At 40.2% G+C, this 17,157-nt stretch overlaps 3 protein-coding genes across 4 annotated transcripts; all 3 read left to right on the top strand.

Moving 5' to 3' along the window:
• Positions 1 to 223: 223 nt before the first annotated feature.
• LOC118492506 lies at positions 224 to 2,895 on the top strand. The gene is made up of 2 exons (XM_035990635.1): positions 224 to 1,157; positions 2,184 to 2,895. Exons 1-2 carry the CDS (start codon positions 558 to 560, stop codon positions 2,748 to 2,750), a joined length of 1,167 nt encoding a protein of 388 aa, XP_035846528.1. The 5' UTR covers positions 224 to 557; the 3' UTR covers positions 2,751 to 2,895.
• LOC110942606 lies at positions 2,844 to 7,477 on the top strand. The gene is made up of 6 exons (XM_022184381.2): positions 2,844 to 2,976; positions 3,094 to 3,240; positions 3,323 to 3,686; positions 4,274 to 4,766; positions 4,870 to 4,991; positions 6,763 to 7,477. Exons 1-6 carry the CDS (start codon positions 2,844 to 2,846, stop codon positions 7,475 to 7,477), a joined length of 1,974 nt encoding a protein of 657 aa, XP_022040073.2.
• Positions 7,478 to 14,169: 6,692 nt separating this feature from the next.
• On the top strand, positions 14,170 to 16,943 carry LOC110939869 (putative pentatricopeptide repeat-containing protein At3g13770, mitochondrial). Of its 2 annotated transcripts, none has more exons than XM_035990634.1 (2): positions 14,170 to 14,674; positions 15,815 to 16,943. In XM_035990634.1, exons 1-2 carry the CDS (start codon positions 14,239 to 14,241, stop codon positions 16,894 to 16,896), a joined length of 1,518 nt encoding a protein of 505 aa, XP_035846527.1. In that variant the 5' UTR covers positions 14,170 to 14,238; the 3' UTR covers positions 16,897 to 16,943. The 2 variants fall into 2 exon arrangements, with proteins under 2 accessions (XP_035846527.1, XP_022037142.1); XM_022181450.2 differs by having other exon boundaries at positions 15,452 to 16,943.
• The last annotated feature ends 214 nt before the right edge of the window (positions 16,944 to 17,157 follow it).

Raw genomic sequence — 17,157 nt, 5'->3', positions numbered from 1 at the left:
TTAATCGGGATGTGATTAATCAACGCCTAGTCGGGATTTTTACAACATGTCAAGCCGGGAGCATTAAACATGTCAAAAGCGGTTTTGGATCGAACGGTTATCTCTTGGCATGGGTTGACTCGTTGATCAAGTCCCGACACTTGTTGATCTGTATTTTATTATTTATGGCTCTCACTATCTGCACACCAAGTCAGGCTATCTGCACAATTAGGGTTTGCATACGCTGCGTATTGGTCAATACGCAGCGTATATAAGTGGTAGGTGCACGACCAGACAGTCAAACCTAGTACCATGTCAAATCAGTCTTACATAGGGTGCGTATTGATCAATACGCACCGTATTGATAGACTGATTTGACCTGATACGATGTTGTCCAGGGCACGTGAATAAAGTAATACGGTGAGTAGGGATCAATACGCTGCGTATTTACATGCCAGATGAAAGTCTATTTATCCCTCCATTCATATCTGTTACCCATCACCCGACATATACTTTGCTTTCCTTTTCATCTTCTTCTTCTTCAGTAAATTGTTAGTTTTTGGTTCAACCTTGTTAAAATGTCATCATTTTGGAAGGATAATTATTTCGGTAATCGTTATTCTAACGACACATGGGGATCAAATGCTGCCAATGAGGAGGAGGAGGTTGTGTCTGGAGTCCCTGTTAATCAAGAAACACAGTTGCCAGACTTGAACAAGACTCCCACTCCACCTGTTGATGAACCAAATTACCCGGCGCATCAAGTGTGTCCAGATTACGGATACGGGTATGAATCTCCGTACGTGCAACAAAGTGGATACGGTGTTGAGAATGCACCTGTTGATGAACCATATTACCCGTCGCAGCAATCGTATCCGGGTTATGGGGTATACGGGGATGAAGGTGGATACGGAAGTTACAGTGGATACGGTGGTGATGGTGGATACGGGGGTGAAGGTGGTTACAGTGGATATGGGGGCTACGGTGGATACGATAGATATGGGGGTGACGGTGGTTACAGTGGATACGGGGGTGAAGGTGGTTACAGTGTATACGATAGATCTAGGGATGAAGTTGGATACGGTGGATACGAAGAACATGGTGGATATGGTTATGAGTCCCGTAACACATCACTTTATGAACCATCTACCCCGGGCAATCCATTTCAAGTAAATGAGGTATCACATTAAAATAATTATTGTTATTATTATTATAATTATAATTATTATTATTATTATTATTATTATTATTATTATTGTTAAAAGTAATATAATTATAATAATTATTGTTATTGTTATTATTGTTAAAATACTTTAATTATAATTATAATTGTAATTATTATTATTATTATTATTATTATTATTATTATTATTATTATTATTATTATTATTGTTGTTAAAAATATTATAATTATAATTATTATTATTATTATTATTAAAAATTGTATTCTTTTTATAATAATAATCTAGTTAGTCTAATTAACAAAATGGTTAGTTTAAACCTAACTTAGTTAGTTAAATCATAGTTATATCCTAACTAGGTTAGCATTTAATACAAGGGACCACTAACTGAGTTAGAGAACTCAGTTAGTCCAGTTAAGTGCCAAAAACAATAAAAAGTCCCTGAAGTTTCAAATTTTACGAAAATAGTCCCTGAAGTTTCAAAAAATTGACAAAACAGTCCCTAAAGTTTTGAAAATTGACAAAAATGGTCCCTGAAGTTTCGAAAATTGACAAAAATGGTCCCTGAACTTTCGAAAATTGACAAAAATGGTCCCTGCACTTTCAAAAATTGCAAAAATGGTCCCTGAAATTTTGAAAATTGACAAAAATGGTCCCTGAACTTTCGAAAATTGACAAAAATGGTCCATGAAGTTTTGAAAATTGACAAAAATAGTCCCTGAAGTTTCAAAAATTGACACAAATGGTCCCTATACTGTTCAGTTAAGTATGCTAACTGAGTTAGTGTTTAAAGATGAAATCTTTATATGAAAGTTAACCTTGTTAAATCATTCTGTTAAAATAGTTTCAATAATAACCATATTAGTACCTGAAGTATGAGTTTCGATTATATTATTATTATTATTATTATTATTATTATTATTATTATTATTATTATTGTTATTATTATTATTATTAATGTCTTTTTGACACAAATGGTCCCTGAAGTTTCGATTATATTATTATTAACGTAACTTTTTTTAGCGTTTCATGTCTCTAACTGATTTGAAGAATTGGGTACAAGAAACGGGAAAGGATAATGGTTACGTAATTGTTACCCGCCGATCAAAAAATATTGGCGGTACTACTGGGATGGTATGGCTTGTGTGCGACCGTAGTGGTGAACACCGTAGTAAAGCAACAGTTAGGAAAGCTGGTAGCAAAAAAATCGGCTGCCCATTTTCATTACTCGCCATCCGGGACGTGACGAACGACACGTGGGAGTTAAAAGTGGACTGTGCGAACCATAACCACGAACCTACGACGAGTCTGTTGGGCCACGCTTTTGTGCGAAGATTTACTAAAGCCGAATACAAGCTAGTGGAGCAGCTAACTGCTCAAAACATGGAGCCACGTATCATATTTCAAACCCTAAGAAAGCAGTTCCCCGACAGCCTGCACGTTCAGAAAGACGTGCAAAATGCGGTACAAAAAATTAGAGCGACAATAATGGACGGAAAGAATCCTATTCAGGCACTGGAAAGCCTGCTGCATGACCGCCGATTCATTTACGACACCCGACAAGATCCCAAAACAGATGTCGTAACATAGATTTTCTTTGTTCATCCTTATTCAATCACTATGTGGCGTGCATTCCCGCACGTGATGTTGATCGACGCGACCTACAAAACAAACCTCTACAACATGCCATTTGTCCAGGTTGTGGGTATGACGTCGACTGGGAAGTCTTTTTGTATCGCACATGCCGTTATTTGTAAAGAACGAAGGGGTAACTACGTGTGGGTGCTTGAGCGGATCAAGTCAATATTGCATGAATGTATGATGCCGCGTGTGATAGTCACGGATAGGGAGCTTGCCCTAATAAACGCGTGTTCTAAAGTATTCCCGAACGCAAAAAGGCTTCTATGCCACTTTCACATCCAATAAAATATAGCTAGAAAGTGCAAGTCAGGGTTCGATAAAGAAGATTGGGGGAAATTTATGTCGTACTGGCGGACATTGTGCGAATCTTCATCAGAGCCCATGTACAAGTACAACTTGGAGAAAATGTATAACCGACTCGTGGTTGCCAACCGAGAAAGTAAGTGTTCCTTCAACAAACGACTCACCCAATCTATTATATTTCACACACGCTTTTACATTTCATTATTTTATTTTTACAGGTGTCTATGATTACGTCTACGAAAACTGGCTCAAAGACTATAAAGAAATGTTCGTTTATGCGTGGACCGATAAGTGTCGCAACTTTGGTCAGCGCACCACCAACAGAGTTGAGAGCCAGCACGCAAATTTAAAAAGATACATTACGCGCGGGAGTTCATTGGAGCGAATAGCAAGATGCATCATTGATATAGTTGAAACTCAGTACGATGAAATACAAAAAAGTTTCACTGAGAGCATCGAAAAAACGATGAACCACCACAGACACCGAATGTTGGACAACCTACGTGGAAAGGTTTCCCATGAAGCACTTGATTTGCTGGAAAAAGAGCTACTGAGGAAGATGGATGTGTTGCGGAAACTTAGGCCCGTACGCGCCTTACGGACGACGTCGACTAAATAATAAAAAAAATATTATTTAGTCGACGTCATCCGTAAGGCGCGTACGGGCCTAACGGGCAACGACGGACTTATTATTATTTAGTCGACGTCGTCCGTAAGGCGCGTACGGGCCTAACGAGCGTCGAAACTAAGTCCGTCGTTGCCCGTTAGGCCCGTACGCGCCTTACGGATGACGTCGACTAAATAATAAAAAAAATATTTGACACTTCAAACCTGGAAACATTTGTGTCAATTTCTGAAACATAAGGGACCATTTTATTAAATCCTGGAAACACCAGGGACCATTTTTGTAAATTTATCAAACCTCAGGGACCAATTTTGTTTACACAGCAAAATATTTCCAGGTTCTGACCCGGACCCGATCCGACCCGGACCCGTTCTGATTATAATAGTTACAACTAAGTACATAACTAGTCTAATAACATTTAAAATGTCTTTATGCTTTCACTTGTGCCATGGTTTTGCTGTGTAAACAGAAAATATATATTTTTAAACAGAAAATATATATTTTTTTAAACTTAAACTTAAATTGTTTTTTTTTTTAAAAACAGAAAAATGGAGGAAATGGATTTCGAAGGAGATATTCCGGAGCAGCCGCAGCGGAAACGGCGGGCGCGTCCACCGCCGGATCCTCTAGAGAATCACCCCTATTTGGAGTTTCCGGACGAGTCCGAGGCTGCTCTCCGTTGCGAGAAGCTTCGGAAGATGCATATTGGTGAACATTTTGCGGTTTCGTGGAAAACCCTCCGGAAGCTTGAGGTTGAAGATTGGGTGCGGGGGTTTGTTCCCGTTGATTCACCGTGGGATCGTCTGTTTGAGCTATCGTTTACGCCGACCTACAGGGAGATACTAGTCGAGTTTCTATCGTCGTTCGAGTTTCATCCTCGTCGGCCAAATGAGGTTGTGGACCCCGCGCAGCCCCCTCCCCCGCCCGAGGTTTCTTTTCGCATGGCTGGCCAGGCGCGCGAAATGTCACTTGCACAGTTTGCGGTGCATAGCGGTTTGTATACGGAGGCTGAGATTGCTACGGATCTTTATACGAAGGTACGTTTAACACAAATTTTGTATTGTTATTATTATTATTTTTAATATATAACATTTAAGATTTAATATTAATTTAACGTTTAATAAACATTCGTGTAAACAGGGGCTCGTAATGATTGATAAACCCACGCTATTAGGATTTTGGGATCTGATCGCGGACATCCGTCATTGGGACCACCACCAATCCAAGGGGAGGAGTACGCTGATTGAGGATCCGCTCTTCAGGTACGTTAGTTATTAAACAGTTTTTTTTAAACAGATTTTTTTAAAAGAAAATTTCTTTTTTTAATTATTTAGTTGATTTTTGTCAATTTTTGAAACATCAGGGACCATTTTTGTAAAAAATAGAAACTTTAGGGAACAAAGTGTAAATATATCAAACCGTCAGCCGTTTTTGTAAAAAACTGAACGATGTCTAAACCGGCAGCCGTTTGGGGCTGGGTTTGCAGCCGTAAACCGGCGTTTAAACGGCTGCAAACACAGCCCCAAAGGGCAGCGATTTCGCAGCCGTTTGGGGCTGCGTTTGCAGCCGTTTAAACGCCCGGTTACGGCTGCAAATGCCGCCGCAGACGGCAGCGAAAACGCAGCCGTTTGCGGCTGCGTTTGCAGCCGTTTAAACGCCCGTTTACGACTGCAAACGCAGCCGCAAACGGCAGCGAAATCGCTGCCGTTTGCGGCTGCGTTTGCAGCCGTTTAAACGCCGTTAGGGACCTACGCGACGATCTTAGTTTCGACGCTCGTAAGGCGCGTACGGTCCTAACGAGCGTCGAAACTAAGTTCGTCATTAAAATATATATTTTTTTTATTATTTAGTCGAAGTCGAACCGTAAGGCGCGTAGGTCCCTAACGAACGTCGAAACTAAGTTCGTCGTTTTATATTTTAACGACAAACTTAGTTTCGACGCTCGTTAGGGACCTACGCGCCTTACGGATCGACTTCGACTAAATAATAAAAAAAGTATAATTTAACGACGATCTTAGTTTTGACGCTCGTAAAGCGCGTAGGTCCGTTCGAGCGTCGAAACTAAGTTCGTCGTTAAAATATATATTTTTTTATTATTTAGTCGAAGTCGAACCGTAAGGCGCGTAGGTCTCTAACGAGCGTCGAAACTAAGTTCGTCGACGACGAACTTAGTTTCGACGCTCGTTAGGGACCACTTGTGTCAATTTTTGAAACATCAGGGACCATTTTTGTAAAAAATTGAAACTTCAGGGACCCAAGTGTAAATATATAAAAAAATGGACCATTTGTGTCAATTTTTGAAACTCCAAGGACCATTTAAACCAAATTTCTTTTTAAACAGAAATTTTTTTTAAACATATTTTTTTTTTTTAATTTTTTAGTCGAAGTCGAACCGTAACCGGCGTTTGAACGAAACCGTCAGCCGTTTGGGGCTGCGTTTGCAGCCGTAAACCGGCGTTTAAACGGCTGCAAACGCAGCCGCAAACGGCAGCGATTTCGCAGCCGTTTGGGGCTGCGTTTGCAGCCGTTTAAACGCCCGGTTACGGCTGCAAATGCCGCCGCAGACGGCAGCAAAAACGCAGCCGTTTGCGGCTGCGTTTGCAGCCGTTTAAACGCCCGTTAGGGACCTACGCGACGATCTTAGTTTCGACGCTCGTAAGGCGCGTACGGTCCTAACGAGCGTCGAAACTAAGTTCGTCATTAAAATATATATTTTTTTATTATTTAGTCGAAGTCGAACCGTAAGGCGCGTAGGTCCCTAACGAACGTCGAAACTAAGTTCGTCGTTTTATATTTTAACGACGAACTTAGTTTCGACGCTCGTTAGGGACATACGCGCCTTACGGTTCGACTTCGACTAAATAATAAAAAAAATATAATTTAACGACGATCTTAGTTTTGACCCTCGTAAGGCGTATAGGTCCGTTACGTGCGTCAAAATCCTTAACGAGTCAAAAATATATTGTTTTTTTTTATCCTCATTTAATCGATGTCGTCTGATTATTATTTACTGACTGGTTTCCATTTATGCAGGTATTTGCACAAGATGATTTCCACTTCGATCACTGCTCGAAACAAAAGCCGGGAGTGGTGTACGAGTGGTGACTTGTTCTTTTTATATTGCCTCTTATACAAGAGGCCGTGCGCTCTCGCCTACGGGTTGGCGCAGTATTTCGCCTCCGCGCATCATCGACAGGAGCGCGGAATGCTATTCGGCGGCGCCTACGTGACCAAGATAGCCCATTCGTTGGGCTATCATCCGGAGAACGACCGCGGCCGTGTAGGCCCGGCGACACAGCCAAAGCGGATGGGGATGAACACAGTAAACGGGATGCAAATTACCAAAGACTTTCCATGCGGGAAGCGGTTAAAGAAACTGGACGGCACGCAATACCAGCTTACGGAACTGCCAGAAGACTTCCCTCTGATTTATCCCCCGCACGATCCGGAGCCGCCGCAGCCGCATGTGCCGGCCGCCGTTATTCCGCAGCCACCACAGCCGCGTGGACCACCCGGGGCGCCCCAGTTCCCACGCCATGTTTGGCCCGGTGCTGACCCGTCACATGAGCGGCTGCTTCGAAACGTTGAAAGAAACAATTATTTGTTAGAGTGTGTGGCTGCGGCGCTGCAGCAGCAGCGACAGCATGACGGGTTACCTCCACTATCCTTCATTGCGGATGCGGACTGGGATCAGCAGCAGCAGCAGCAGCAGGAGCAGCAGCAGCAGCATCAGGAGCAGCAGCAGTAGTATTATATCATTTTGTTATGTATGTACAAACTTTGTTATGTATTTTGTAATGTATATATCAAACTTCGGTGTAAACAGTTTCACATATTTTGAAATGTAATATTGTGGATACGATAGGCAGGTTATAAAAAATTCTGGCAGGTTATTTAAAGTGTTTTGTCGTTACGGACTTAGTTTCGACGCTCGTTAGGCCCGTACGCGCCTTACGGACGACGTCGACTAAATAATAAAAAAAATATTATTTAGTCGACGTCGTCCGTAAGGCGCGTACGGGCCTAACGAGCGTCGAAACTAAGTCCGTCGTTACGGACTTAGTTTCGACGCTCGTTAGGCCCGTACGCGCCTTACGGACGACGTCGACTAAATAATAAAAAAAATATTATTTAGTCGACGCTCGTTAGGCCCGTACGCGCCTTACGGACGACGTCGACTAAATAATATTTTTTTTATTATTTAGTCGACGTCATCCGTAAGGCGCGTACGGCACGTCGACTAAATAATATTTTTTTTATTATTTAGTCGACGTCGTCCGTAAGGCGCGTACGGGCCTAACGAGCGTCGAAACTAAGTCCGTTTAACGACGGGCTTAGTTTCGACGCTCGTTAGGCCCGTACGCGCCATACGGACGACGTCGACTAAATAATAAAAAAATATTATTTAGTCGACGTCGTCCGTAAGGCGCGTACGGGCCTAACGAGCGTCGAAACTAAGTCCGTCGTTAAAATTTTAACGACGGGCTTAGTTTCGACGCTCGTTAGGCCCGTACGCGCCTTACGGACGACGTCGACTAAATAATAAAAAAAATATTATTTAGTCGACGCTCGTTAGGCACGTACGCGCCTTACGGACGACGTCGACTAAATAATATTTTTTTTATTATTTAGTCGACGTCATCCGTAAGGCGCGTACGGCACGTCGACTAAATAATATTTTTTTTATTATTTAGTCGACGTCGTCCGTAAGGCGCGTACGGGCCTAACGAGCGTCGAAACTAAGTCCGTTTAACGACGGGCTTAGTTTCGACGCTCGTTAGGCCCGTACGTGCCTTACGGACGACGTCGACTAAATAATAAAAAAATATTATTTAGTCGACGTCGTCCGTAAGGCGCGTACGGGCCTAACGAGCGTCGAAACTAAGTCCGTCGTTAAAATTTTAACGACGGGCTTAGTTTCGACGCTCGTTAGGCCCGTACGCGCCTTACGGACGACGTCGACTAAATAATAAAAAAAATATTATTTAGTCGACGTCGTCCGTAAGGCGCGTACGGGCCTAACGAGCGTCGAAACTAAGTCCGTCGTTGCCCGTTAGGCCCGTACGCGCCTTACGGATGATAAATTTACAAAAATGGTCCCTGAGGTTTGATGTGTTTACAAAATTGGTCCCTGAGGTTTGATAAATTTACAAAAATGGTCCCTGGTGTTTCCAGGATTTAATAAAATGGTCCTTTGTGTTTCAGAAATTGACACAAATGTTTCCAGGTTTGAAGTGTCAAATATTTTTTTTATTATTTAGTCGACGTCATCCGTAAGGCGCGTACGGGCCTAACGGGCAACGACGGACTTAGTTTCGACGCTCGTTAGGCCCGTACGCGCCTTACGGACGACGTCGACTAAATAATAAAAAAAATATTATTTAGTCGACGTCGTCCGTAAGGCGCGTACGGGCCTAACGAGCGTCGAAACTAAGTCCGTCGTTGCCCGTTAGGCCCGTACGCGCCTTACGGATGATAAATTTACAAAAATGGTCCCTGAGGTTTGATGTGTTTACAAAATTGGTCCCTGATGTTTGATAAATTTACAAAAATGGTCCCTGGTGTTTCCAGGATTTAATAAAATGGTCCCTTGTGTTTCAGAAATTGACACAAATGTTTCCAGGTTTGAAGTGTCAAATATTTTTTTTATTATTTAGTCGACGTCGTCCGTAAGGCGCGTACGGGCCTAACGGGCAACGACGGACTTAGTTTCGACGCTCGTTAGGCCCGTACGCGCCTTACGGACGACGTCGACTAAATAATAAAAAAAATATTATTTAGTCGACGTCGTCCGTAAGGCGCGTACGGGCCTAACGAGCGTCGAAACTAAGTCCGTCGTTGCCCGTTAGGCCCGTACGCGCCTTACGGATGATAAATTTACAAAAATGGTCCCTGAGGTTTGATGTGTTTACAAAATTGGTCCCTGAGGTTTGATAAATTTACAAAAATGGTCCCTGGTGTTTCCAGGATTTAATAAAATGGTCCCTTATGTTTCAGAAATTGACACAAATGTTTCCAGGTTTGAAGTGTCAAATATTTTTTTTATTATTTAGTCGACGTCATCCGTAAGGCGCGTACGGGCCTAACGGGCAACGACGGACTTAGTTTCGACGCTCGTTAGGCCCGTACGCGCCTTACGGACGACGTCGACTAATTTAGTCGACGTCGTCCGTAAGGCGCGTACGGGCCTAACGAGCGTCGAAACTAAGTCCGTCGTTGCCCGTTAGGCCCGTACGCGCCTTACGGACGACGTCGACTAAATAATATTTTTTTTATTATTTAGTCGACGTCGTCCGTAAGGCGCGTACGGGCCTAACGAGCGCCGAAACTAAGTCCGTACGCGCCTAACGACGGACTTAGTTTCGGCGCTCGTTAGGCCCGTACGCGCCTTACGGACGACGTCGACTAAATAATATTTTTTTTATTATTTAGTCGACGTCATCCGTAAGGCGCGTACGTCCGTTTAACGACGGGCTTAGTTTCGACGCTCGTTAGGCCCGTACGCGCCTTACGGACGACGTCGACTAAATAATAAAAAAATATTATTTAGTCGACGTCGTCCGTAAGGCGCGTACGGGCCTAACGAGCGTCGAAACTAAGTCCGTCGTTGCCCGTTAGGCCCGTACGCGCCTTACGGAGGACGTCGACTAAATAATAAAAAAAATATTATTTAGTCGACGTCGTCCGTAAGGCGCGTACGTGCCTAACGAGCGTCGACTAATTAATATTTTTTTTATTATTTAGTCGACGTCGTCCGTAAGGCGCGTACGGGCCTAACGAGCGTCGAAACTAAGTCCGTCTTATATGTAGTAACTGCGTACAGGCCTAACGAGTGTCTCTGGAATATAACAGGTTCTGTGTGAATTTAAAGTTCAGAAGGCTTTATACGCTGCGTATTGATCAATACGCAGCGTATACGAAGTGTCAGTATACGCTGCGTATAGGGCAATACGCAGCGTATTAGCAGTTACTACATATAAGAATTAAGTTCCATGTTCTAACAGCTCCGGAACGGAGGATAAACTGGTTAAGGCGTTACGGTTCTAGACGATAGGTCACGAGTTCGAATCATGGTAAGGGCCGGTTCTTTAAAGAAGACCCCCTTTTATACTGATTTTATATATATTTACACTTTGGTCCCTGGTGTTTCATTTTTTATAAAAATGGTCCCTGAAGTTTCATGAAATTACAAAAATGGTCCCTGATGTTTGATAATTTAGATAAATGGTCCCTGATGTTTCCAGGATTTACAATAATGGTCCCTTATGTTTCAGGAATTGACACAAAATGTTTCCAGGTATGAAGTGTCAAATTTTACCAAGTTTATATACGCTGCGTATTGGTCAATACGCAGCGTATAGAAACCTGGCAAAAATTTGACACTTTAAACCTACCAAAATGACCCCAAATGTGCCTCAGTTTTATATACGCTGCGTATTGACCAATACGCAGCGTATAGGGACCTTGTTTTCTGTGCAATGATTGGTAATCAGGCACTGAGATCTATGGTTTATCTACGCTGCGTATTGGTCAATACGCAGCGTCTAGGGTTAACCTTATAGGCTGCGTATTGACCAATACGCAGCGTTAGGGCTGTAAACGAACCGAACGTTCAGCGAACCGTTCGTGAACCGTTCGGCGGGAAGTTCGTTTATGTTCGTTCGTTTAATAAACGAACGAACATGAACAATAAATTTCGTTCGATTAATTAAATGAACGAACATGAACAAATGTATCGTTCGTTCAATTATGTTCGTGAACGTTCGGTAAGGTGTTCGTGAACATTCATTCATTTGCGTTCGTTTATGTTCGTATGTTCGTGTTTTATTTAAAGATTTTTATACTTTCATATATTTTATCTATACTTTTTATTCTATTAAACTTTTATTTATATCATTACCCTAACAATTAAACTAGGAAACCCTCTTTCACCTCGTTTATGCACCGTTTCCCTTTCTTTTCTCATTATTTACATCGACGAATATGATTTACCTCCGTTCCACAATAAGGGATTCAAGTTCTAGTGCTACTCTCTGGGCCATCCACCTTTATCCTTCATCACGTTCGCCAAATTTATTTGTGTTCGTGAACCGTTCGTGAACACGCTCATTTCTTTAATGAACGAACATGAACATAAAATCTCGTTCGGCAAGTGTTCATGAACCGTTCGTGAACACATTTATTTCCTTAACGAACGAACACGAACAAGGCCTCGTTCGTGTCCGTTCGGTTCGTTTACAGCCCTACGCAGCGTAGATAAACCCTAACTTTTGCTAGGGTTTGGTGTGCCAATAGGCACTTTAGTGTGCCAATAGGCACACTCTTATTTATAATGTAATGATATTAATGCCGAGGAGCTATAGCTCAATTGGCACTGGAGGGAAGTGAAGATTTGGGTTTGAGGTTAGAGATCTCAAGTTCAAATCTGATCCCAACTGAGTTTTATCGCAGTAGGCCTTTGGGCGGCGGGGTTTCCTCGAATCTGGTGATGGTGAGCTTCGGCTACCTAGCGCTATTTGTGGTTAGGGCGTTTGAGGTTGCCTTTTGCCATTGGGTTACCTGAGTAATCGGGCTTTTATTTCGTTAGACCGTTAAAAAAATAATGATGATTTTAATGGGTTAATTATGAATAAAAACTATGTTATAACTCGATATTGAATAAACTTCTAGTTATATTTTCTGTAATATTCAACTTTTTATAAATAAATACAACATAGTTTATAAAAAAGAGAAAATCATCAATTATAACTTTGACATGGCATGCTATGATACTAGCAATACTTGCATGTCTTAGAGCATCCGCTATACGAGTTATGTGGCATCGTTCAAAATTTCCAAACCTGTTTCAAACATGAGGGTGACACAAACAATATAATTAATTTTTTTTTATATAAAAGGTGGGTGTTTAAAAAGGATGTAACATTGTAAAAAAAATAAGTGTTTTTAGAGGATGTTTATAGATACAGAGTTGACGGTTAAAAGACAAAATATAAAGAACTTGATATTTTATAAGTTTAGTTTTGTTACTTAGTTATATCTACACACACTAAAAGTGTATGTCGTTATGAACATTAATTTTATTTAAACTTACGTTCGTTAATTCTTTTAAAAACAATTGAATATGTTGTTGTGTTTAATTCTTTTTCCCTCGACACTAGTTGTATAAATTTTGTTTAATTCTTTTTCACTCAACATCCATGCAAATTACAAAGTTCTTGACCCCGTTCGAAGTAAAAGTTTAACCTGTATAACTTATTAGTAAAAAAATTATAAAAAAATCCAAAAAATCAAACAAATTATAAAAAATCTAAAAATACCAAAAAATTCAGAAAAATTAAAAAATTTAAAAAAAATCAAAAAATAAAAACAAAAAAAAAAATTTTTGGATATTTTGATTTTTCAAAATTTTTTTATGTTTCTGATTTTTTAAATTTTTAAAATTTTTTAACATTTTTTTATTTTTCTGATTTTTTTTGATTTTTTGGGATTTTTTAAGATTAATGATTTTTTAAATTTTTTCTTTATTTTTTTTATTTTTAAATTTTTTGTTTTTTACAATTTTTTAAAATTTTTTATTTTTCTGATTTTTTTTATTTTATTCGGATTTTTACCTTTTTTTTTTTTTACTTTTTTGTTTGGATTTTTAAATTTTTTTTTACTTATTTTTTATTTTTTTCAACATTTTTAATTTTTTAAATTTCTTTTATTTTTTTGTCTTTTTATTTTTCTGATTTTTTTTGTGATTTTTAATTTTTTAGATTTTTTTTTAATTTTTTAATTTTTTTAGTTTTTTTATTTTAAATTTTTTTTTTTTGTGAATTCTACGAACACTCAAATAGGATGAAGAATCTGACTCTGATATTTTTTTAGAGTTACTCATTTACCCAATCCATCCTGACCCACGAATTATTTTAATTAGATATCTTACAATCTATCCTAACCCATTCTTAATTATTTCCCTACTCATCCTCATTTTTAAAATGACCTAAAATAACCCAAAATACCTAAATGAGTTTTTATTGCCAGATCTAGTTTTAGATAATGGTGATTATGATGTTATTCGGATTGTAAGACCCGTCCCATTGATAAGCCACTAGAGTGGCCTATGACCATGTTTGCAAAAATCCCGACTAGCTTCTGATTAGTCTCTCATTAATCGATAATTGGAGGTTTACCGATTAATCGTTAGGCGGTCAATGACAGTCCTATTCTATCCAAATATTGGCAAGATTCCGGCCAAATTTCGACCAAACCTTATAAAATTTCCACCAATTGTAGTACTTTAAAAAATGTGTTAATAAGGGGTTAAAACATGTTTAGTTTGAAAAACTACATGTAAAAAATCCGTGTGTATATATGTAACTAAAAATTACATATAAAAATTGCAATCCGATTAATCTCTATTAATCGTTAGTCGGTATCTAGCGGCCAGTGATTTTTACAATATTGCGACTTCAAAAACTTGCACATCTTTAATCTTTATGCTCACTGATCTATATCTTATGCAAGATGCGCACAAAAATCAACCTTTTTGCCCGCCAATTTGCTGCTTCTGCTTTGACACAAGAGCTACCAACAAATCTACAAAATTTGTGCTCCAACGGTCACCTTAACTATGCACTGACAGATATGGCCAAATTGGGTCTTCAAATGAATTTTCAAGCGTATGACACTCTCTTAAACGAATGTGTAAAACAGAAGTCTGTTAGAGGAGGTCAAAGGGTTCATGCACACATGATCAAGACTCAATATAACCCGCCAGTGTATCTTGTAACAAGGTTGCTTGTTTTGTATGGTAAATGTGAGTGTTTGTGGGATGCTCGCCAGGTGTTTGATGAAATGCCTGAGAGAAATGTAGTTTCTTGGACTGCTTTGATGTCTGCTTATTCCAAGAGTGGGTATGCTTCTGAAGCTTTGGATCTTCTTGTGAAGATGTTAAGATCAGGTATCAATCTTTTTGTATGTATCTATAGATAAAATATAAAAGTTTTCATAACAATACAATGTCACCTATAGTCTGTTATTAATATACGAAAGGCAAAAGTGAAATTGCACTAATTTTAACGTTATTTTACTAATTTCATGAAAATAACGTTAAAAAGCGGTGGATGGTTAATCATGCATCATGTGGTGGCGTTGATAGCCGAAAGACAAAAGGGTACATGCACTAATCGGCCTTTGTTCCAATTGTTGAGTGTTATGTGTCTTATGTCCAAGGCTTGATGCAAAACTACTAGCGAGTCGGGGGTCTCACTGGAAGCAGCCTCTCTATTCCTACGGGGTAGAGGTAAGGCTGTCTACATCTTACCCTCCTTAAGCTATGGAGTGTGGGATGGAGCCCCTAGAGGCTTTATCAGGACACGTCAGCGCCATGTAGGATCCACGTCAGCTAGGGGGCTTTATCACGCCCTCCCTTAACTTGCAGGGTGTGGGATAAAGCCTCATATTAAACAAAATAAAAAAAAAGATTTGATTGGATGAAATCAAGTGGGCCCCACCTGAACACATGGTTCTTCCTCGTTACCATGTTGGCGAGCTACCTATAGCGCCCCTCCTTGAATCGCATGGTGTGGGGTGGCGCCACCACCCAGGCGCCATTGATGTTGAGTTGGCAAGGGTGGCGCCCCCACACCCTCCGGCCTTAGAACCTACCTTAGATTTGCTATTGGTGGGATTTAATGAGAATGATGATCATGATTTACTAAACCATATGGATCTTCAGGTACTGAGCCAAACGAGTACACATTTGCAACTGCACTCACTTGTTGCACTGGAGTTTCCGGGCTTTATCATGGGAGGCAAGTCCACAATCACATAATCAAAAACAATTTCGACTCTCATTTATACGTCGGGTGCTCTCTCCTTGACATGTATGCTAAAGCTGGTGGAATCCACGAAGCGCGTTTTGTTTTTGAAAACCTTCCAGAAAGGGATGTTGTTTCTTGGACCGCCATTATCTCGGGCTATGCCCAGTTGGGTCTTGATGAAGAGGCCTTGGAGTTGTTCCGTAGGTTATTAAGGGAAGGAATCGCTTCTAACTATGTTACCTATGCTAGTGTTTTGACTGCCGTTTCTGGACTCGCAGCGTATGAAATGGGAAAGCAAATTCACAGTCATACGCTTCGGTCTGGACTTCCGTTTTACGTGGTTCTTCAGAATTCTCTTATCGATATGTACACAAAATGCGGCCAACTAAGCTATGCAAGGAGGGTGTTCGATAAAATGTCTGAGAGAACCGTTATTTCATGGAACGCGATGCTTGTGGGATACAGTAAACACGGAATGGCTAGAGAGGTGGCTAGCCTCTTTGAACTAATGAGAAACGAAAACCAAGTTAAACCCAATAACGTAACTTTCTTGGCTATATTATCAGGTTGCAGTCACGGTAAGATGGAAAATAAAGGGTTAGAAGTTTTTGATGAGATGATGAGTGGAAAAGACGGTGTTGTGCCCGACGTTGAACATTACGGATGCGTAGTTGACTTGCTAGGTCGTGCTGGTCAGGTGGAAAAAGCGTTTGAGTTTATCAAACAGATGCCTCTTGAGCCAAACGCTGCTATTTGGGGTTCGTTATTAGGGGCTTGTTTGGTGCACTCGAATGTCGAAATCGGGGAAATTGCGGGTCATACGCTTTTACAAATAGAACCGGAAAATCCTGGAAATTATGTGATTCTTTCGAATTTATACGCGTCTAGAGGACGATGGGATGATGTTAGAAGTATACGAAGTTTGATGGAACAGAAAGCTGTCGCTAAGGATCCAGGAAAAAGTTGGATCGAAATCGATCAAACGCTTCATACGTTTCACGCAGGCGATCGGTTACATCCAAAAATGGATGAGGTTTATGATAAAATGAAAGAAGTGTTAGTAAAGCTTAAGGAATATGGGTATTCGCCGAATTTGAGCGGCGTTTTATTCGATGTGGACGATGAACAAAAGGAGAAGATTTTGTTGGGACATAGTGAAAAGTTGGCATTGGCTTTCGGGTTGATTTATAGTCCTGTAGGAAAGCCGATTCGGATTATGAAAAACCTTAGGGTGTGTGTTGACTGTCATAGTTTTGCTAAGGTTGTGTCTCAAGTATGTGAAAGAGAAGTGTTTATGAGGGATAAAAACCGGTTCCATCATATTGTTAATGGTGTTTGTTCATGTGGAGATTACTGGTGATGCTAATTCAAACAGTTTATTTAGTGAGGTTAGAATTTGAATTTTTTATTTTTTTTGTTTTTCTAGTGATGTATTATATTATTTTTTATTTATGAAAATCAGAAATATAAACTTGAAAGTTTAATCATAGACAAAAAGTTTGTCAATCAAAATTGCTTTAGAAAGAAACTAATATTGTTGCATTATCTTAAGTTTCCTTCATTTTTTTTGAACGTGAAACGAATCCTTCAAATGGGCTACTGGCGAAATTCACCACATCGG

This window comes from Helianthus annuus, chromosome 5, assembly GCF_002127325.2.
Source record: "Helianthus annuus cultivar XRQ/B chromosome 5, HanXRQr2.0-SUNRISE, whole genome shotgun sequence".
Lineage (NCBI taxonomy): Eukaryota > Viridiplantae > Streptophyta > Magnoliopsida > Asterales > Asteraceae > Helianthus > Helianthus annuus.
This window is presented reverse-complemented; position numbering and strand designations above follow the sequence as displayed.